A 22,958-nucleotide genomic window follows, 5' to 3' on the forward strand; every position below is an offset into this window, starting at 1 on the left:
ATCAGAGTCTACAAAACACTGTGCATCCTCCTAGAGCATGTACCCAACACTGTGCTCAAAGAGTTCAGGAGACTCCTGAGGAGGACGTGGTTGGTCTAGGGAAGGAGTCACTGATTATGACATTGAGAGGATGGAAGACAATGTGTTGGCAGCTGCTTTGCTAGTACCCCAAGCCTGGGTGAGAGGATGAGGAGGATGAAGAGGGCTTGGTCATCCACTCTACCAAGTCTTCGGCATGTTGCGGCTCAACATGTCCAGCTGCTGAAAAAGAAGGACAAGCGTGTCCCATGGCCACGTGCTGATGAGGACAATGTACCGTGTCCATGACCAGCACTGTTGTCTCTAGACACAGAGCCTGCTTGGCATCTTTTATCGGCTTGTGCCTGTCTGCCTCTCCTTGCTGGCCTTCCAGACATGGTAATGGCCTGAAGGGAGATGAAAACCAGCAATTGGGTAGTGTATATTGTGCTGGAGGCGCACACACACACACACACACACACACACACACACACACACACACACTCCTGCAGATGGCTCAATTAGAGAAGAGCTATGTAGGTGGATACACGGGTGTATACTGAGGTCAGGGCACACAGACAGCACGCACAACCTCCTACAGCTGACTAAGCTCCATTTAAAAAGCAATACAACTAGCTATATAGGTGGATATAATGGTGTATACTGCACTACAGAAGAGCAAGAATGCAAAAAAAAAAAAAAAAAAAAAACGATAATGAACGGTGTATACTGTGTTGAAGGTACACAGAACACCCACTAACTCCTACAGACACCACCACACTACACAAGGCTGCCACTCTGGCGGCCTTATATAGTGTGGGGCGTGTACTACACAGCCTTAACTATGATTGGCCACAGGCATCCTGCCTGTGGCCAATCATGGCTCTCCTTGCTGCCGGCGCTGTGATTGGCCAAGCATGCGGGGTCACAGTGCATGCTTGGCCAATCATGAGCCAGCAATACACTGATGGTGCAGTGCATTGTGGGCCGTGAGCGCCACACGAATTTGGCACAAACGGCCCATAACGCTCGGTATTCGCCGAACAGCCGATGTTCGAGTTCGAACACAAAGCTTACCCCTACACCATAGTCCCTGAATTGTGGCCCTGATGTAGCCTTTATTGCTAACTAGTCAGACAGAATTACCCCCACCAATTTGGGGTGGTGTGTCACAAGATTCCCCATACCAGAAAATTGCTCAAGGGATTCAGTGGCAGTGAATTGTCTAGTGAGACTGGGAGCTAAGTGGGCTGAAATTATTGTTATTGTAGTTAAAGTGAAGAAACTGTTAAACACTATTGCCATAGGAGACAGCTAGGGATGAGCTTAGTGTTTGAGTCGAACGTACGTTCGACTCGAACATTGGCTGTTCGACGAATTCCGAACGTTTGGGCCGTTCGTGTCAAAATTCGAGTGGCGCGCGGACCACAATGCACTGCGGTGGCGCAGTGCATTGCTGGCTCACGATTGGCCAAGCATGCACTGTGACCCCGCATGCTTGGCCAATCGTAGCGCCAGCAGCGAGGAGAGCCATGATTGGCCACAGGCATCCTGCCTGTGGCCAATCATAGCTCAGGCTGTGTAGTGCACGCCCCACACTATATAAGGCCGCCTTTGAGGCAGCCTCGTGTAGTGTGTTAGCATCTGAAGCAGTGGGTGTTCTGTGTACCTTCAACACAGTACACACCAATCGTTTTTGGCTGATTTCCTATCTTGCTGCTGTGTAGTGGTTGTTGTCTGTGCCCTGACTGCAGTATACACCACTAGATTCACCTCACCTATATAGCTAGTGATCTAGCTTTAACCACTTAACTGCCCATTGCCGATTAACGGCTTCAGGGCGGTTGTTTAACTCTGAGAGGCCGTTAATTAACGGCCTCCCAGAATTCTGCTCTCGCACGCCCCCTGGGGGGCGCACTCGAGAGCATCCGTGACCGCCGGGTCCACAGGACCCGGCGCATCACGGTGAACGGCCGCTCGTCGCGGAGCGATCACTTGTAAACAAACCGGCGTCATGTTATGATGCCGGTTCCTCCCTCCCCTCTCTGTACCGATCGGTACAGCAGAGGGGAAAGATCTGTGTCAGCAGCGATGTGGGCTGCATCTGCAGTGCCCACATCGCTGCTCACCGAATTTAACTCTGCAGTAACCCCACCAATACTCTGCAGTACCCTGCTATTACTCTGCAGTACCCCGCCATAAATTGCCATACCCAGCCATACTCGGTGATACCCTGAAATACCCAGCCATAGAAGCCCCCCACCCCTCACCGCCCTCCGGTGCTTCTACCAACTCGCCAGTACGATCAAAGCCAGAATCTTTTTTTTATTTTTTTATTTCAGGCTTCCCAGCCTAGAGGTGAGATGTGGGGTCATATTGACCCCCAGATTTCACTGTAAAGAGGACCTGTCACCCCATATTCCTATTACAAGGGATGTTTACATTCCTTGTAATAGGAATAAAAGTGATCAAAAATATATTTTTGGGGAAAAAAAATGTCAAACTAAAATAAAGTAAAATGAACAATAAAATTTTTTTTTTTTTTTAAAGCGCCCATGTCCCCATGTGCTCGCATGCAGAAGCGAACGCATGCGCAAGCCCCGCCCACATATAAAAACGGTGTTCAAACCACACATGTGAGGTATCGCCGAGAACGTTCGAGCGAGAGCAATAATTCTAGTCCTAGACCTCCTCTGCAACTCAAAACATGTAACCAGTAAAAAAAATTTTAAGTGTCGCCTATGGGGATTTTTTAAGTAGCGACGTTTGGCGCCATTCCACGAGTGCGTGCAATTTTGAAGACTGACATGTTTGATATCTATTTACTCAGCATAACTTCATCTTTCACTTTATGCAAACATTGGGCTAACTTTACTGTTTTTTTTGTTTTTAAGCACAAAACAGTTTTTTCCCCCCAAAAAACGCGTTTGAAAAATTGCTGTGCAAATACCGTGTGAGATAAAAATTTGCAACGACCACCATTGTATTCTCCAGGGTCTTTTGGTATGCATATGCTGTTTGTGAAATAACCTGATAATATGACAATTTTGTGAAAAAAAAAAAAAAGGAAATAAGCCGTCAGTACTTCAGGTGTGATCAATTTTCAGATATTGGCACCATAGCTTGTGGACTCTAACTTTCACAAAGACCAAATATCCACCAATTTGTACTTATTTTTACCAAAGATATGTAGTAGTATGAATTTTGGCCAAAATTTATGAAGAAAAAATGACTAATCTGCTAAATTTTATAACAGAAACAAAGAAAAATTCATTTTTTCGCAGAATTTTCGGTCTTTTTTCTTTTATAGCACAAAAAATTAAAAACTGAGAGGTGATTAAATACCACCAAAAGAAAGCTCTATTTGTGTGAAAAAAAGGACAAACATTTCCTATAGGTCCAGTGTTGCATGACTGAGTAATTGTCATTCAAAATGTGAGGGCACCGAAAGCTGAAAATTGGTCTGGTTATTAAGGGTGTTTAAGTGCCCAGTGGTCAAGTGGTTAATAATAGAGCTTGCAGTCAGTAGTGTTAGGAGATAGTGCGTGCTGTCTGCGTGCTCTGTACCCAGTACATACTGCTATAATATAGGGCAGGCCCCTACTTACAAACATCTCCTACTTGCAAACGCAAGGAGACAGCAGCAAGTGAGATGAAAAAAGATGGATGACAAAACAAAATTATACAGGGGTGATAACCCTTCCCTATGTTTTCCAAAAAGCTTAAGAATAGTTTGTTTGACTGGAGCTACACTTTAAAAATTACAAACAGATTCAACTTAACACAACAAACCTACACAGTCCCTGTCTTGTTTGCACCGCCTGTATACTGCTGTTCTGAGTATATAGGGCCTGGGGGCCACACGCATTTCCTTTTTTTAATATGGGTACAGGGTTCCCCTTAATATGCGTACAAGACCCAAATAGGCTGGTAATGGGCAGGGAGGGCTACCCATGCCATGTTTCTCAATGATTTTCAACCATATTGCAGGAACCAGATATAACATTAAGACCGCAAGCAGTTTTAAATGGTGTTATTTCCGTTTAATGTCATTTTGTGCAGGGACTGTTCCAAACACGGGAAACACGTGGCACTTCACAGGCATACTACAGACACGCCCCAGGCACCATATTTAAAGGAATATTTCACCTTTTTTTTCACTTTAATCGTCATTAAAATCAGTGCTCCCGCCAAAACGGCAGTTTTTAAAACTTTTTTTTGCAGTGACCCATGTCCCCTGAGGCAGGAGGCAGGTCCCCAAACCCTTTTTAGGACACTATCTTGCATATTAGCCATTAAAATTAGCACTTTCCATTTCGAACGTTCGAGTCCCATAGACTTCAATGGGGTTCTAACGTTCGTTTCGAACGCGGGGGTCGTTCGCAAGTTCTGGTGCGAACTGAACCGGGGGGTGTTCGGCTCATCCCTAGAGACAGCATGCCTGCACATGCAGCTGTGGAGTCTTGCTGGATGCCATGTTGAAGTCAGAGACCCCTCTCTAGCCCAAAAAGTTTGAGAAATAAACTTTTGCATTCAAGAAGCAGCTGGCACCCAATAGCTTTAACTACTTTGCACCCACCATATACAGAAGGATGTCAGCCATCACTGGCCCTGGAGGTTCTCAAACCAAAGGCAGCCTGGGCCTTGCTACATATGTGAAATTAAAATCAGTGGATTGATTTGACTCTAGTTGTCTAGATCTGCAATTCATAGCTCAGCCTGAACACCAGACATGCAAGTCTGAAGGATTCTGGCATTAGTTTCAAACCAGCCATAAAGCAGTTAAGAACTTACGCAGGAAGTTTGAAGGGTCTCCAGTGTTCAAGAAAAAAAGCTTGTTGTCTGTAGAGTCTTGATCATGACTAGTGATGGACGAACTTCCGACGGGACGTTTCGCGAACGCGAAACGCGAACGGACACAAACGTTCGCGAAAACGACCGTTCGCCGCGGGCTCCATTGACTTCAATGGGAGGCGAATTTCGCAAACCTTTAGGTCGAATTTGCGGCCACGGGGTAATTATTAGGGGGTAGCACGTAGTCCCACCACCTGGACAATAGCATAATACATGTATGAGGTGAATTTGGGATCGATAACTACAAGCATTTTTTTTTTATTTGGGAAATTGTTCTGACAATTCAGGACTATGGAGCTAATGAAGGCAATGGAGGAGAGGGAAGGTCAGGGACCAGGGTAGGCAAACAAGAGGGTGCAGGAGATACAGAGCACTGACAGCAGCACCGTAATACAGAGCACTGACATCAGCACCGTGACATACAGCGCTGACAGCAGCTCCGTGACATACAGCGCTGACAGCAGCTCCGTGACATACAGCGCTGACAGCAGCTCCGTGACATACAGCGCTGACAGCAGCTCCGTGACATACAGCGCTGACAGCAGCTCCGTGACATACAGCGCTGACAGCAGCACCGTGACATACAGCGCTGACAGCAGCTCCGTGACATACAGCGCTGACAGCAGCTCCGTGACATACAGCGCTGACAGCAGCTCCGTGACATACAGCGCTGACAGCAGCTCCGTGACATACAGCGCTGACAGCAGCTCCGTGACATACAGCGCTGACAGCAGCACCGTGACATACAGCGCTGACAGCAGCTCCGTGACATACAGCGCTGACAGCAGCTCCGTGACATACAGCGCTGACAGCAGCTCCGTGACATACAGCGCTGACAGCAGCTCCGTGACATACAGCGCTGACAGCAGCACCGTGACATACAGCGCTGACAGCAGCTCCGTGACATACAGCGCTGACAGCAGCTCCGTGACATACAGCGCTGACAGCAGCTCCGTGACATACAGCGCTGACAGCAGCTCCGTGACATACAGCGCTGACAGCAGCTCCGTGACATACAGCGCTGACAGCAGCTCCGTGACATACAGCGCTGACAGCAGCACCGTGACATACAGCGCTGACAGCAGCTCCGTGACATACAGCGCTGACAGCAGCTCCGTGACATACAGCGCTGACAGCAGCTCCGTGACATACAGCGCTGACAGCAGCTCCGTGACATACAGCGCTGACAGCAGCACCGTGACATACAGCGCTGACAGCAGCTCCGTGACATACAGCGCTGACAGCAGCTCCGTGACATACAGCGCTGACAGCAGCTCCGTGACATACAGCGCTGACAGCAGCTCCGTGACATACAGCGCTGACAGCAGCTCCGTGACATACAGCGCTGACAGCAGCTCCGTGACATACAGCGCTGACAGCAGCTCCGTGACATACAGCGCTGACAGCAGCACCGTAAGCAGCCCCAGGAGGAAGTCAGCACAGCACAGGGATGGTGTGATCCCCTCATAATAAGAACCCCCAGGAGGAAGTCAGCACAGCACAGGGATGGTGGGAGCCCCTCATAATAAGAACACCCAGGAGGAAGTCAGCACAGCACAGGGATGGTGGGAACCCCTCATAATAAGCAGCCCCAGTAGAAATATGACACCGCTCAACCTCTTCAAAGAGGAGGGTAGGGGCATATAGTACGGTGTGCTTTTTTGGGTCAGGGAAGTGAGCCAAATGAATTAAGAAGGTCTGTGTGCTTGATTCCAAAAATTGTTTATAGACATATACATGGTCTACTGATCACATGTGTTGAATTCCTCCGAGATCCATGCCTCATTCATTTTTAGAAATGTGAGGTAGTTAACACTGTGGTGAGCTAGGCGAGTACGCTTATCGGTCACAATCCCCCCTGCTGCGCTGAACGTCCTTTCGGACAGGACACTGGATGAGGGGCAAGCCAACAGTTCGATTGCAAATTGGGCAAGCTCTGGCCAGAGGTCAAGCCTGCCCACCCAGTAGTCTAGGGGTTCATCACTCCTCAGAGCGTCCACATCGGCCGTTAACCCAATGTAGTCGGACACCTGACGGTCTAGGCGTTCCCTGATGCTGGATCCGGATGACACCTGTCGATGGGTCGGCTGAAAGAATGACCTCATATCCGAAGTCACCAACACATCTTCAAACCGGCCTCTTCTTGCAGGCGCTGTTGGATTGGTACCCGCAAATCCTTCTCTGGGAGTGGGAATTGCTCCTCTGCCAGCGCACGCAAAAGCAGAATGCAGCATTTCTCGAAGCAAGGCCTGGAAGTGCTGCATTCTGACAGCCCTCTGCGACGGCGGTAACATTTCCGCCATTTTGTGTTTGTACCGGGGGTCTAAGTACGTTGCCACCCAGTACTGGTCCTTGACCCTCATGCTTTTTATACGGGGGTCCCTATTAAAACACTGGAGCATGAAGGCCCCCATTTGCACTAAAGTGGAAGCGGTGTGGTGGCCTGGCTCCTGCTCATCATCCAGGATAATGTCGTCCTCTTCATTCTCCTCTCCCCATCCTCGCACAACAGGGATCCCAGAAAGGTTTAAAGCATGCTCTTCTTGCTCCTGCTCATCCGCCCCGGCACCATCCTCCTCTGACTCCTCATCAGACTCCTGTTGTTGACTTGTCTCAGATAGAGTAGCCCCCCCTGGGAATTCATCCAGCATTGCGACTTCCTCATCTTCCCGCTCCTGCTCCTCCACAGCCTGATCAATGACACGACGCAATGCACGCTCCAGAAAGAAGGCATAAGGTACCATGTCACTGATGGCGCCATGGCTGCGACTGACCAGTTTGGTGATCTCCTCAAATGGCCGCAGAAGTCTGCATGTGTCGCGCATGAGCAGCCACTGGCGCGGTGAAAAAAAACCCAGCTCCCCAGAACCGTTTCTTTCGCAGAGTTCATACAGGTAGACGTTAACTGCACGTTTCTGCTGGAGCAGCCTATCAAGCATATAGAAGGTTGAGTTCCATCGCGTCGGGCAATCGCAAATAAGACGTCTGACCGGCAGATGGTGTCGCCGCTGAATGTCAGCAAGGCGAGCCATGGCCGTGTAAGATCTTCTGAAATGGGCCGAGATTTTCCTTGCCTGCCGCAAGATGTCCTGGACCCCAGGGTATTTGACAAGGAATCGCTGCACGACCAAGTTTAAGACGTGTGCCATGCACGGCACGTGCGTGATTTTGCCCTGTTTCAATGCGCTAAGCAGATTGGCACCGTTGTCACACACCACTTTACCAACTGTCAAATTGAGCGGTGTTAGCCACTCATCTGCCTGTGAACGCAAAGCTGAAAGGAGTGCCGGGCCAGTGTGGCTCTTTGCTTCCAGGCACAACAGACGCAGCACGGCATGGCAACGTCTCACCTGGCATGTGGAATAGGTTCTGGGGAGCTTGGGCGGTGCAGTGGAAGAGACGCTAGCAGCGGAAAAGGAGGAGGCAGCTGAGGAGGAGAGGGAGGAGGATGGAGTAGGAGGAGGAGAAGAAGAGTCAGGCCTGCATGCAATCCGTGGCGGTAAAACCAAATCTACACGGGTGCCACGGGTTACATGCTTGACGGCCGTCAGAAGGTTCACCCAGTGGGCAGTAAAACTGATATACCTTCCCTGCCCGTGTTTGCTAGACCACGTGTCTGTGGTCAGATGTATCTTGGCACCGACACTGTGTGCCAGAGATACATTCACTTGCCGCTGAACATGGCCATATAGCTCTGGGATGCCCTTCTCTGAGAAATACTTCCTTCCTGGGACCTTCCATTGTGGTGTTCCAATGGCCACAAATTTGCGAAAGGCCTCCGAGTCCACCAGTTTATATGGCAGTAGTTGGCGGGCTATGAGTTCTGACAAGCCAGCCGCCAACCGTTGGGCAAGAGGGTTATCCGGCGTCATCATTTTTTTACGCTCAAACATTAGGCCCACGGAAGCCTGCCTTTTTGCAGAAAAATGTGAGCTTGGCGTGATGGAAGGTGGAGTGGAGGACAATTGTGAGGAGAGAGGAGAAGGAGAAGTAGAAGACGAGGCTGGACGGTGAGAGCCTGCAGTGTGGCTTTGTGTGTTCCGTTGCTCCCACTGGGCTCGGTGATGGCTGCTCATGTGCCTTCTTAAGGCGGTCGTCCCTAGGTGAGTATTGGGCTTACCGCGACTAACGCGTTGACTGCAAAGATTGCAGATGGCAACGCTATTGTCAGCAGCGGACACGTTAAAAAAAGCCCACACTGCGGAGCCATGTGCCGGTGTCCTGGGAGCGCCAGATGTGACCGTACATGGTCGATGACTCGCTCCTGATACATTTGCAGTCTGCTTTGTCCCTGCTGTGCAATGTAAGTCATTGCTGCTTCTCCTCCCTATCTGCTGGTCCATATCTCCCTCTGAACTCCCCTCCTCTTCCTCTCTTGTGGGCACCCACGTGACATCACTAGACACGTCATCATCAACGTCACCTTCCCCACCGCTATAAGTAGAGTAGGCAGCAACACCGGGGACCAACCTCCTCCTTGGGCTGATCTGGGTACTGGCGTCAGACTGCTGAGTAGCGCTTGTTGCTACCTCCTCTTCCTGATCCAATACCAAGAGTGGCTGCGCATCAGAAATGTCCTCTTGATATGGATCGGAAAATAATTCCAGTGACTCAAGCGGAAGGTATGTGGTGGTGGTGGTGGTGGTCGTGTTGTTGGTGGTAGTGTCTTTGGGGGTGCACATAGCAGAGAGTGAAGAAGAGGGTGCAGATCGAGAGGATGAGGAGGGTGCAGAAGAGTAAGGCTGAGCGAGCCACTCAACCAAGTCTGGTGCATCCTTTAAAGTAATTGAACGCACCTTCTGCAACTTCCCACTTTGGCTCAAGCCTGTTGCTCCTGCCCTACCCCTACCACCCCTGCGGAAGGGCCTGCCTCTTCCTCTGCATGTCATTTTTTAAATGACCCTGTGACAAAACTCTTAGTCCCTATACCGCTGAAGGACTGCTGCAGTATAGGTGAGCGGTCAGCAGTGGTGCACGTCAACCCTATCTATTGTGGACCTATAGCGGTCCTTACAGAACAGCAGACTGTACCGCACTCAAGCCTATGTACCGTAGCACCCTATACCAAGTTACCAGTCCTTATAAGAACTTTTGTGGACCAAGCAGGTTGTGTATTAGTGTTTAGCAGACTGTACGTCAGTCCCTATACCGCTGAAGGACTGCTGCAGTATAGGGCAGCGGTCAGCAGTGGTGCACGTCAACCCTATCTATTGTGGACCGATAGCGGTCCTTACAGAACAGCAGACTGTACCGCACTCAAGCCTATGTACCGTAGCACCCTATACCAAGTTACCAGTCCTTATAAGAACTTTTGTGGACCAAGCAGGTTGTGTATTAGTGTTTAGCAGACTGTACGTCAGTCCCTATACCGCTGAAGGACTGCTGCAGTATAGGGCAGCGGTCAGCAGTAGTGCACGGCAACCCTATGTATTGTGGACCGATAGCGGTCCTTACAGAACAGCAGACTGTACTGCACTCAGGCCTATGTACCGTAGCACCCTATACCAAGTTACCAGTCCTTATAAGAACTTTTGTGGACCAAGCAGGTTGTGTGTTAGTGTTTAGCAGACTGTGCGTCAGTCCCTATACCGCTGAAGGACTGCTGCAGTATAGGGCAGCGGTCAGCAGTAGTGCACGGCAACCCTATGTATTGTGGACCGATAGCGGTCCTTACAGAACAGCAGACTGTAACGCACTCAGGCCTATGTACCGTAGCACCCTATACCAAGTTACCAGTCCTTATAAGAACTTTTGTGGACCAAGCAGGTTGTGTGTTAGTGATTAGCAGACTGTACGTCAGTCCCTATACCAATGAAGGACTGCTGCAGTATAGGGCAGCGGTCAGCAGTAGTGCACGGCAACCCTATGTATTGTGGACCGATAGCGGTCCTTACAGAACAGCAGACTGTAACGCACTCAGGCCTATGTACCGTAGCACCCTATACCAAGTTACCAGTCCTTATAAAAACTTTTGTGGACCAAGCAGGTTGTGTGTTAGTGTTTAGCAGACTGTGCGTCAGTCCCTATACCGCTGAAGGACTGCTGCAGTATAGGGCAGCGGTCAGCAGTGGTGCACGTCAACCCTATCTATTGTGGACCGATAGCGGTCCTTACAGAACAGCAGACTGTACCGCACTCAAGCCTATGTACCGTAGCACCCTATACCAAGTTACCAGTCCTTATAAGAACTTTTGTGGACCAAGCAGGTTGTGTATTAGTGTTTAGCAGACTGTACGTCAGTCCCTATACCGCTGAAGGACTGCTGCAGTATAGGGCAGCGGTCAGCAGTGGTGCACGTCAACCCTATCTATTGTGGACCGATAGCGGTCCTTACAGAACAGCAGACTGTACCGCACTCAAGCCTATGTACCGTAGCACCCTATACCAAGTTACCAGTCCTTATAAGAACTTTTGTGGAACAAGCAGGTTGTGTGTTAGTGATTAGCAGACTGTACGTCAGTCCCTATACCAATGAAGGACTGCTGCAGTATAGGGCAGCGGTCAGCAGTAGTGCACGGCAACCCTATGTATTGTGGACCGATAGCGGTCCTTACAGAACAGCAGACTGTACTGCACTCAGGCCTATGTACCGTAGCACCCTATACCAAGTTACCAGTCCTTATAAGAACTTTTGTGGACCAAGCAGGTTGTGTGTTAGTGTTTAGCAGACTGTGCGTCAGTCCCTATACCGCTGAAGGACTGCTGCAGTATAGGGCAGCGGTCAGCAGTAGTGCACGGCAACCCTATGTATTGTGGACCGATAGCGGTCCTTACAGAACAGCAGACTGTAACGCACTCAGGCCTATGTACCGTAGCACCCTATACCAAGTTACCAGTCCTTATAAGAACTTTTGTGGACCAAGCAGGTTGTGTGTTAGTGATTAGCAGACTGTACGTCAGTCCCTATACCAATGAAGGACTGCTGCAGTATAGGGCAGCGGTCAGCAGTAGTGCACGGCAACCCTATGTATTGTGGACCGATAGCGGTCCTTACAGAACAGCAGACTGTACCGCACCCAAGCCTATGTACCGTAGCACCCTAGACAGACCAAGTTACCAGTCCTGATAAAGAGCTTTGTGGAACAAGTGAGTTGTGAATGATTAGCAGACTGCAGCAGAAGGGCAGCAGTCAAGTATAATATTCTTTCTATATTTGGAAGAAAGAATATTATACGTGTACAAGCCTATTACCGTACCACTGATACCAGTCCTGAAAAGAACCTTTGTGGAACTAATAGTAACAGCAAGTCTTTAAAATTATCCTCACTGCCTGACACACTGCTTCCTGCCTGTCCCTATACAAATTGGCAAAAAAGAGTAGGCTGGAACGATTAGCTGGAACAGCTCTTTTGTGGACCTGATAGTAACAGCTAATGATGATGATGATGATGATGATGAAGAAAGACTAATCTGGCTGAGCTGTCCCTAAAATAGCAGCATACAGCGCTCTGTCCCTTTATCTAAACTGACAAAAGAAACTCAGGCTGCTGACCTAACACCTATACCAGTCCTGAAAAGAACTTTTGTGTACCAAATAGCTAGCGTTTTCTCTGTCCCTACTCCACACAGGATCCTTTCCCTACAGTGACAGAAGAAAGAATGTAAAATGGCCACCGGATCGGGTGTATTTATAGGTTAGGGGGAATGTCCAAGTGTCCATGAGCTGTCATGTCTCAATTGGTTGTCCTGTAACACATGATAAACGTGTCACGAAAGGTTAAAGTTCTTGTATACATTAAACACGTAAGTCCGCCGGGGCGAACGACGGAAAAAGGCGTTCGAACCCGCGGACGGCGAAAGTCGGAAATTCGCCGCGAAACGACCGCCGGGCGAACCGTTCGGCCATCACTAATCATGACCAAATACATATTCACCTGCCTTGTATCCCATGAAGGCACAACTTACTTTGGTGCATGGGAAACCAAATCCCTAGGAAGAAAAAAAAAAAAAAAAGAAAAAAAAAAAAAAAAAAAAGAAAAAAAAGAAAGTTAAACTGAGGTCATAGCAGCATGCCTTTCATCCCTTGCCTTGTTAAAGAGTACCAGCTTATTAGAAGCCAGGTTACCTCATTTGTCTAATGCAGCAGCCTGCTCTCAAAACCAATAAGTGATCATGTAATTTGTGCATCATTGTAAAAGGTCCAAAATACATGTGGTTGCAATAAAAGTGTAACCCCCCCCCCCCCCCCCCAAACAAAGAATACGTTTTACTTTTTGAAATGCTTTCAGACATTACTTTGTAATGTGACATGATCATGCCAGAAAGTTACAAATCCTATCTCAGCAAGGGGAGTTTAACCCTTCCCCATAAAGAAAAATCTGGCTTGATATATAGGTGGACAAAAAGATTGCCCGTTGGTGTAAATAAAACTCGAGTTACTGCAACAATAACACTCTTGGCCCAGTTAAAGTTGCATACAACTTTCATGAAGACCAACCTTTTGAAAAGCGCTGTATGATGAAGCAGAGTAACCAATGAATCCATCAGGCCTCAGAATGCTCTTTGTAAAGAACTTTAAACTCATTTGGTGGTTACAGATCTTCTCGTACAAGTCTGGAAAAGTTAAGCAATTTTAGAAAAACATTGTTACACTACAATTGTGCATAGCGAAATAGGGGGCTCCATGGAGGTTACCTACCTTCAGTCATACTTTCAATATCCTCAAGTCTAAAATATATTTTCTCACAGGTGGGCATCTTTATACCACCATTGGGGAAAAAGTCAACATTACCAACCGTCTGCTTCATGCCAAAGCCTAAGAAAAATGCAAGTCACATACAATCAGACCAATACAGCAAATATGGTTATGTCCCTCCTTACAGTGATGAAAGCAAGCCAGAGGATGTCAAATTTAAATCTTGTGACATGTGGCTTCTCAGGAAAATTAGGGTTGAATGTTTTGCTATGAGCAGCATGGTTTAAAATTATTGCGCAATAGTTAATTTCTCAAACTGCCTGGGCGAAGTTTTTAAATAAAAAAAAAAAAAAAATTATATATATATATATATATATATATATATATATATATATATATATATATATATATATATATATATATATATAAATAATTTAAATGACCCTTAACCCCCTTAGTTTTACCTTCCATATGGACTACAATGCATTTTAAAAAAAAGGGAGTCTAAGGGAGGTAAGTGCTGGCAACAAATAAAGCAAGAAAAATCAGGCATATGCCTCACATCAATTCATCCATTTCTGCTCTGCCATAGGTAAAAAAAAACTGGGAAGGAGACTGTTCAAAGTGCAGAAACAAACCTACCACGATGAAATGCATCAAGTGACCCATCTGTGTGAATAGCATCAACAAAAACTGCATCTGTAGGGTCCAGTCTCACTTCGGGTGGGGTGTATTCGAAGTAAGGACCAGCTGCATCCAAACCTAGATAGGAAAAAGTTAAAATCTGAGACAGGTTTTAAACCCCACCACCAAAAAAAATAAAAAAAAATAAAAAAAAATATATATATATATATATATATATATATATATATATATATATATATATATATATATATATATATATATATATATATATATATATATATATATAGCAGATTGTTATTTCGTTCAAGATTAAAAAGGCTGCCTTAAGAAAATTGCATGTATCAAGTAAAATATTCTGGATGTTTGCAGGGCTCCTTGGACATTGGCAAACATGTATCCATGGATACAAGTTAATGGAGTTACAGTAGCAGGTCCCCAAACATAGAAGCTTGTAGGCAGGCATGAATAAAGTCCATCCTGTGTGTGCACTTATGTTAGTATTAAATTGTATGTTGTGGTCGTTCAGGTGCCCATCTAATAGTTTGAAATTATCAAGTCTTGCGCTGAAACCACTTCCTATGGAAGAGAACTACACATAATTACCGCTCTTACAGTAAAAAGAAGCCTCTATGCAGTTTAAGGTTAAACCACTTCTCTAATTTTAGCGAATGGCCACATCTTTAAAAGTCTTTCAGGGAAAGTTTTATCCATTGTGGGGTCACCAGTATGGCATTTGTACATTGAAGTCATATCCCCCTCTCGCATCTACTCCAGTGCTCATAACAAACATCCTCTGGATTCTCCAGTTCCAGCACATCCTTCCTGAGGACTGGTGCCCATAACTGGGACAGGATATGCCAAGTGCAGCCAGACCAGAGTCTTGTAGAGAGGGAGAATTATTGTATTATCCCTGGAGTTAATCCCTTTTTAATGCACGCCGATATTCTGTTTGCCTACAGCAGCTTGGCATTGCTGAGCCTACTAGGACTGCCACGTCCTTCCCCCCCTGTGAGTAGATTGCATTCATATTTGCCACCCAAGTGCATCTTTTTACATTTTTTTCCCCCCACCCCCAACCATTTGTCATGTGGTTGCCCACCCCATTAATTTGTTCAGCTCTACTTCCGAAGGTTTCTACAGCCTGTAGGGGAGTTATTGCCTTGCTTAGTAGGGATTAGTAAAGTGTTTGAATCGAACATAATCTGTTCAGCGAATCCCAAACATTATGGGCCGTTCAGGCCAAACGCAAGTGGCGCATCACAACCCATAATTCACTGCAGCATCACAGTGCATGGTGGCAGATTGGTTAAGCATGCACTATGACACGCATGCTTGGCCAATTATGGATCAGGGACACACTGTATTCAGTTTGGCTAGATTTGTTACTGTGTCCTTTGCACAGTGTTCACTTAAAACTACCCAATTGCTGGTGTTCTTCTGATCCTATACCACAGGTAGGATGCTGCAGCAATTAAAGTTGGTGTACTCTGCACTTAAAGCTACTCCCAATTGCTGGTGTTCTCATACTAATACTACAGGCAGGCGATTCTGCTAGCTGCAGTATACATGTCCCAGCTTTGTGCCGCTACATCTCCCTGCCAGCCATTAGCATGTCTGGAAGGCCAACAAGGAGAGGCAGACAGTCATGAGCCAATAAAAGAGGGCAAGCAGGCTGTGTCTAGAGGCAACAGTGCTGGTCATGAACACTGCATCCTCATCAGCATGTGGCCATGGGACACGCTTGTCCTTTTTTCGGCAGCTGGCCATGTTGAGCCGCAACATGCTGAAGACTTGGTAGAGTGGATGACAAAGCCATCCTCTCACCCAGGCTCTGGGTACGGGCAAAGCAGCTGCCAATGTGGCCTCTTACCTCGGCTCAATGGCATCAGTCACTACTTCCCTAGCCCCACCATGTCCTCCTGAGGAGTCCCCTGAACTGTTTGAGCACAGTGTTGGGTACATGCTCCAGGAGTATGCCCAGCATTTTGAAGGCTGATGATACCCAGATAGGAGGAAGGCAGTAACGTGAGCCTAGAGAGAAGGGGTGTCCAAGAAGGACAGCAAATTGGCAGTCATGTTGACCCAGCTGCAGCATACTGCCATGTTTACAGGAGGAAGGCACAATGAGACAAGATGGCCGCCAGGGGCCAGCTTAAGGGCAGCACACTGACTGCATCACACTGCAGAGCGCTGCCTATTCTTATTCCAAAAGTTCTTTGGCGTAGGCTTATTTGAAATGAGTGCATCAGATTGCACCGCTATTTGCAACATATATGTCTCAAGGTATCTCGCGTGGCCAAAAAACAGCCACTTGGGCACCACATGCTTGACCAGACATGTTGATCTGCCATGCAGTTCATTGGCACGCGTACCTAAAAGACCCACACCAAAGAACAAAGCGGAACTCTCCTTGCTCATCAGCTGGGATCTCCAACCCCACTATACATTCAGTCCTCTGAAACCTGTGCTGAGGAAATCAAGGTGCATCACAGCCAAGTACTTGCGGGCAATCTGCTAGCGTTACACCGACATCTGATTGTACCAGGCAAAATTTCCCTGCCCCAGATGCTGCGCCGTCGAAAGAAGTTCACTCCTAGCCATCCACATGCCCAGCGGTTGAATGCTAGCTTAGCTAAATTGCTGCCTTTTCAGTTGGTCGACTCTGCCCCCTTCCGTGAGTTTGGGGAATGTTCGGTTCCCCGGTGGCAGGTTCCCAAATGGCACTTGCACATGGAATGAGATTCCGGCTCTCTACCGGCATGTGGAAGGCAATGTCTTGGCCTTGATGGACAAGGCGGTCAGGTGCACATTGCTGCTGACTCATGACCCATCAGGCATGGACAGGGACGTTACCCCATCTTTCACAGCCCATTGGGCGACTGCTTGCAAGGATGCAAGACAAGGTGCAGTAGTGTTGGAGGTTGTTTCACCACCACACCTCAAATGCTATTACTGGTAATTGACACCTCTCTCGACCCCCTTCCTGTGCTTTGTCCTCAGAACTAGTGGTGCTCCGTAGGCAGTCAAGGGGCTACACAAGTACGCAGGCAAAAAGGTAATGCGGTGCTTGCGCTAGTGTGCTTGGGGGGGACAGGAGCCACCCTGGGGAAAGACAGGCTGAGAGGTGGTTGACGCCATGCCAGCTTAAGCCAGGAATGGTGGTTTGCGACAATGGCACCAACATCCTCTCCGCCCTCTGACAGGGACGACTGACCCATGTGCCCCATTTGGCTTAAGTCCTTAGGCAGGTACCTGGGCTTACAGGATGTCTTGAGGCAGGTCAGGAAAGCCTGCAAATTTCTGCCGGTCATATTGACAGCTCTCGGCTGGCTGACCTCCAAAAAGGAATAATTTAACCTGCCCAAGAACCGCCTAATCTGTGACATGCCCACCAGGTGGAACTCACGCTGGCCATGCTGGAGCGGCTGCACACAGCAGAGGGCCATCAATGAGTACCTGTGTAACTACGGCACCAGGACAGGGGAGCTTGGTTATAACCCCCCCCGCACACCAGTGGGCCATGATCAGGGATGCATGCACTGTCCCATCACCATTTGACGAGACGAGGATGGTGAGCAGTGACAGTCCCTCTTGTCCACCTGTTGGAGCACACGCTGCATGGAATAATGGACAGGGCACTCGAGGCAGAACAGAGGGAGGTAGAGGAGGACTTGCTTACCTCTCAAGGCCCCCCTTTATCAAGACAGTGTTCCTGCTGCCCCGCCAAGGGAGGATTGCATCAGTATGGAGGTGGAGCCTGGCACTCAGCATCAGCCTTTTAGGGATCATTTAGAGTCCCAAGAAACCTGTGGCTGTGGATCATGTCGTCCTTAGTGACCCAGAGGACTCTAGACCGAATGCCTCAGCTAACCTATGCTGCATGGCCTCCTTGATCCTGCAGAAGGATCCTCATTAGTTGGATCAAGGAGAGTGCTCATTACTGGCTGGCAACCCTCCTTGATCCATGTTACAAGGGTAAGGTTGAGGACCTTATTGTGCCATCGCAGAGGGAGCAGAGGATGAGACCTCTTCAGAAGGCTTTGCAGAAAGGTCTGTGCAACGCATTCCCAGAGACAGGGATGTTACAAATTCCTGGTCCTGGACACGTTGCTGAAGCTTCGATCAGTCACAGAAGGAGCGGTGGAGAAAATGGCAGTCTGACCGCTGCTTTCAGACAATTTTTTAGTCAGCAGCCCCAAGATATGACCGGTTCCAGCAACCATGGCCAACTTCTGATTTACATGGTGCAGGAATACCTAGGGGCAAGGTCAGACTGGGACACCTTTCCCACCAAAAATCCTCTGGCTTACTGGGTCTTGAGGATTGATCACCGGCCAGAGCTAGCCCAGTATGCAACTGAGCTACTGGCCTGTCCTGCAGCCAGCGTTCTTTGTAATGCACAGAGCCTCTGGAGGCCAGGTTGCACCTGTGACTCGGTTGATCGACTGACCTTCATAAAAACGAATCAGTCTTGGATTACCACCAGCTACCATGCACCTGATGCTAATGCAACCGAATAATTTTTATTTTATTTTTTAAATGTCAGATCCCTTCAAGACTGCCTATGCTGATGCCGAGTGACCATCCTCTTCCTCCTAAAATTATCATGCCGATAGCTTGTAAGAACATTTTTAGTTCTGGGTGCCGCCACCAGTGGCTAAGGCCCAATTTTTCAGCCCCTGGTCAACAGGTGCATGCAATTACAATTCTTGATATAATATTTCACAGCAGGGCCTGTTCCAGCGCCCACCAAGAGTAACCGAGGATTGTGTTGTGGCAACACCAACACCTTCGGCCCAAATTTATGCAGAGCATATAGGGCAGGCCCTTATGTTCAAACAGAAGGCGACAACAGAAAGATGAAATCTACCCCTAGGAAGGGAAATTCTCTCCTGTAAGTAGTGAAGTAAAAAATTGTCTCCTCTCCACTGATGCTTTATCACCAATCCTCTTACTAAAACCCCAAATTTTCAAAAACCATTTGTCATTGGGACGGAAAGTGAGGTGAAATCTTCTGAAGAGGTGCACGGACAGCACAACATACATTACAGGGGTGATAACCCTTATGTTTCCCAAAAAAACTAGAAAGATTTTGTTGGCTGGTGCTACACTTTGTTTAAAAATGAACCAGTTCAAAATTAGAGATTCTAATCAACCAACCTACAGTCCGTCTTGTTTGCACCACCTGTATACTGCTGCTCAGTATATAGGGCCTGTGAGCCCCACACCTTTAATTTTGGTGTGGGGTTCCTCTTAGGCTTGATGCACACCTATGCATTTTTATTGCTTTTTGCACTACTGTCCATTTAACATTGTTTCCTATGGAACACGTTCTGTAGGGCAAATCTGCAAAATGCACACGTGTGAATCAAGCCTTAATATCCATATTGCTGGGATCAGACATTACATTAAAACCGCAAGCAGTTTTAAATGACATTCCTTTAAAAGTAATTTAGTGCAGGGACTGTTCCAAGCACGGGAAACATGTGCTACTTTACAGGCATACTATAGACCCCTCTACCCCCCCCCCCCCCCCCCCGGCATTATATATATGTAAAAGGAATATTTCACTTTTAAGCATCGCTAAAAAAAAATGACTGCTGAAAAACTGCTGGTTTCAAACTTTTTTTTTGCATCGATACATGTCCCCTGGGGCAGGACCCAGGTCCCCAAACCCTCAACCAGCTCATCAATGCTTAGTATAGTCCGTAAATACAGAGATTGAACCATTTATCCCTCCTCCAGGTCATGAAAAAATTACAAAGGACCATTTATCACTACCCTCTAAAGTCAGACCTGTAGAAAGTATTCAAGCCATGTACTCACCCTGTGGTCCATGCTGACAGACCTTTGTACAGTAAGCGTTTATGGGGAACTATCAAATGCCTTTGCAAAATACAGATACACCATGTCTATGGGCCTTCCTTTATCTAGAGGGCAGCTCCTCTCATAGAAGGTTAATAGGTTGGTTTTCAAGAACAATTTTTCATGAATCCATGCCGATTACTGCCAATGATAGTTTTCATTACTAAAATCTTGTATAAAGTCTTATAATCCCTCAAAGAGCTTGCATACCATTGATCTGAAATTCCCAGGGATGCATTTTGGCCCTTTAAATATTGGAGCTACATTGGCTTCTCTCCAATCTGCTGGTATGAGTCAGTAAACATTAGGAACAATGGTCTGGCAATTACTTGACCGAGTTCCTCAAGGACCCTTGGGTGCATGTCATCTGGTCCCAGTGACTTATTAAAGGTTACATTTTTCAAGTCCATTTCCAAATTCTTTCCCGTTAGCCATGAGGATAAACATGGCAGTTTTAGTTACTGAATTCCCCCCTGCTGATAATCCAAATTTGTGAGAGCAGGTCCATAGCATACACCCAGTATTACTTCCCCCCCTTAGTTTCCTCCCTTTGTAGCTCTCTCCACAAGGATTCTACCTCCTTTTTTCACATTCACTTGTGCATAATTTGATATACAAGCATACTCCTCCCCTTTTTTACCATCTCTACCTGCAATATAGGGAATACCCTTGAATGGTTGCCAGACAGACAGACAGACAGACAGACAATCATGTGAACTGTTGAACCAAGTCCCTGAAATTCCTACAAAAGCAAAATCCTCCTTGTACAACAGTAGCTCTAGTTCTCCCATCTTGTCCGCCAGACTCATGGCATAGAACATGCTATGTAGTGTAGACCAGACTCATGCCATCTCCCTATTGTCAGTGCAGAACATGTCACAAGATGTACACAGAGTTGCATCACAACCACAGATTTAATGGAGATTATACCCTGTCCAAAATTACCTGACACCAATACCCAGGTACTGAATACACTAGTTGTGCACTCACAGCATGGCTAGCGCTGTATGGCAGCTGCCAAGTGAAGAAGGTGGAGGTCAGGCAGAACTCATCCCTTCAAGGCCTCATCGGAGCAGCAGACTGGACATTGCGGCCATCTATGGTGTGGGCAGTGCTGAAATAACACTGTCCCCATGGATTGGAATGCACAGTGGTAGGTCAGGGACAGATCGCTTAGCTAGGACAGGTTCCAGTGGTAGAGGGACAAAAGTAGGGAGCGATATCATCCTGCATCAGTTGTCCTATCCAGGCCCTATTGCCAGTCTGCCTTCCAGCCACCTGGATGTTGTCGTTAGGTGTCTGTAGTGTGCCCCGTTCACTGCGAGTGTTCCAGTCCTGAGTGTCTATGAACATTTAGTTGCTTACTGTTAATGTGTGCCTGGTCCACTCAAACTGAAGGAAAACACATTCAGTCTGCAGCAACCTCTTGCAGTCCCTGCACTGACAGAAGCAATGCAGATGAGCCCATCAGTTGTTCTGAAGTGCCCACAAGCACATGCCTGTAGGAGGAGAGCAGATCATTTCTCTAGATAATTACTCAAAACCCCCAAATATATTTAGCAGAGACCACAGAGAATAAAAAAGGAAACATTGTAACTTTTGCATATAATTATCTATCCTGTGACTGATACAACAGCTGGTCACCATCAGATTCTCCAATTCCACCTACCAGAAATTCTTCCAATACCCCTCTGTCTCTTTCCAGCTTCACCAGCAACGTGGGACCCCAGGCTGTGCCCAATCAGATGAACTTCATGCATTTGATAGTCATGCACTGCCTGAAAGATTAACAATTTTAGCTGCCATGCTCTGAAGTGGGAATAATGCCTTCACCACCACCCCTCCATTTTCCTCACTTACCATTAAGAAATTATTTTTTTCCCCCCTACCACATAAAGAGTGCAACAATGAGCCTCAGTTTGACTTGCCGACATGGTACATACCTGTAGAAAGCGCAAGAAATAGGCAATTTCAGCCCCAACTACACGGATATTGTTGGATGCTTGTGTGTAGAGGGCAAACGATCCTCCACTCCAGTCTACACAGAAACAGTTTACATCCGACACCTCTAGGAGAGTCTACAAAACAGAGGAATTCATGAAAGATCAATTTCAAAACAGTTGGCCAGGACCCCTTGCCTTCAGCCACACTGACCTGACACATTTCTACCAGCCACGGCTTGTTTCCGGTCTCCACAAAGCCATGGATGATGAATATGGACTGTCGGCTGGGTTTAAAGTTGGTACCAGTGATTGATGAGACATTGAGTGCACTGATAACCTGGAAGAGATATGCTCAAATCAGCTACAATGTAGTACTCAGCTAAACCAAGTTTGGACTGCGTCTAAATGATATTTTGTAAAATGCATTGTTTGTATGGGCCGAAGCATCCACAATGTACCCTACCCCCTTAAGCAGCATGAGAAAGGAGGATAAAATAGTCTCCTTTGCCATCCCTGCTTCAATGTGTGCCTTAATCTGGGTAAGCCAATACTCCCTATTACGAGCCACCACTGTGGCTGCCATGGCAGGGTCAAGATTACCCTGTGATGAGTCCCAGGCTCTCTTGAAAAGTGAATCCATCCCCCATGTCCTCAAAAGGCCAAATCAGTATGTCTGGATACCTGAGAAAAGGCCGCATCTAACCTGGGAGATTTATTCCAGACAAGAGCATCTTCTTTCACAAAAGGAAACCTTCATTTCAATGCACCAGAAAAGAAAGGTTTCCTTTCAGGATCCTGCCATTCCTTCTTGATGGCATCGATCAAGACATCATGAACCGGGAACACCCGCTTTTTCTGTTCCCCCAGGCCCTTGTACATCTGATCGTGGGGTGACAATGCCTTCCTTTCCTCTTGTTTACCTAAAGTGGTATGAATAGCTCCTAAGAGCTCCTCCACTTCTTCCAGAGAAAGTTTATACCATGAGATTCTTTGAGCTT

General features: G+C 47.4%; 1 protein-coding gene across 1 annotated transcript in view; it reads right to left on the reverse strand.

Moving 5' to 3' along the window:
- The window catches only part of LOC143930102 (pancreatic lipase-related protein 2-like), a 40,370-nt gene that overhangs the window by 11,731 nt on the left and 5,681 nt on the right, over positions 1-22,958 (reverse strand). Inside the window, exons 4-11 of the mRNA XM_077454056.1 lie at positions 22,172-22,297; positions 21,961-22,095; positions 21,687-21,795; positions 14,150-14,269; positions 13,511-13,627; positions 13,310-13,425; positions 12,722-12,801; positions 4,813-4,880 (exon numbers count right to left, since the gene is read on the reverse strand). Coding sequence (XP_077310182.1) covers positions 4,813-4,880; positions 12,722-12,801; positions 13,310-13,425; positions 13,511-13,627; positions 14,150-14,269; positions 21,687-21,795; positions 21,961-22,095; positions 22,172-22,297 — 871 coding nt within the window. The remainder of the gene's footprint in view (positions 1-4,812; positions 4,881-12,721; positions 12,802-13,309; positions 13,426-13,510; positions 13,628-14,149; positions 14,270-21,686; positions 21,796-21,960; positions 22,096-22,171; positions 22,298-22,958) is intronic.

The sequence above is a fragment of the Lithobates pipiens genome, unplaced genomic scaffold (assembly GCF_037356315.1).
Source record: "Lithobates pipiens isolate NorthernLeopardFrog02 unplaced genomic scaffold, aLitPip1_a1.2 Scaffold_25, whole genome shotgun sequence".
Lineage (NCBI taxonomy): Eukaryota > Metazoa > Chordata > Amphibia > Anura > Ranidae > Lithobates > Lithobates pipiens.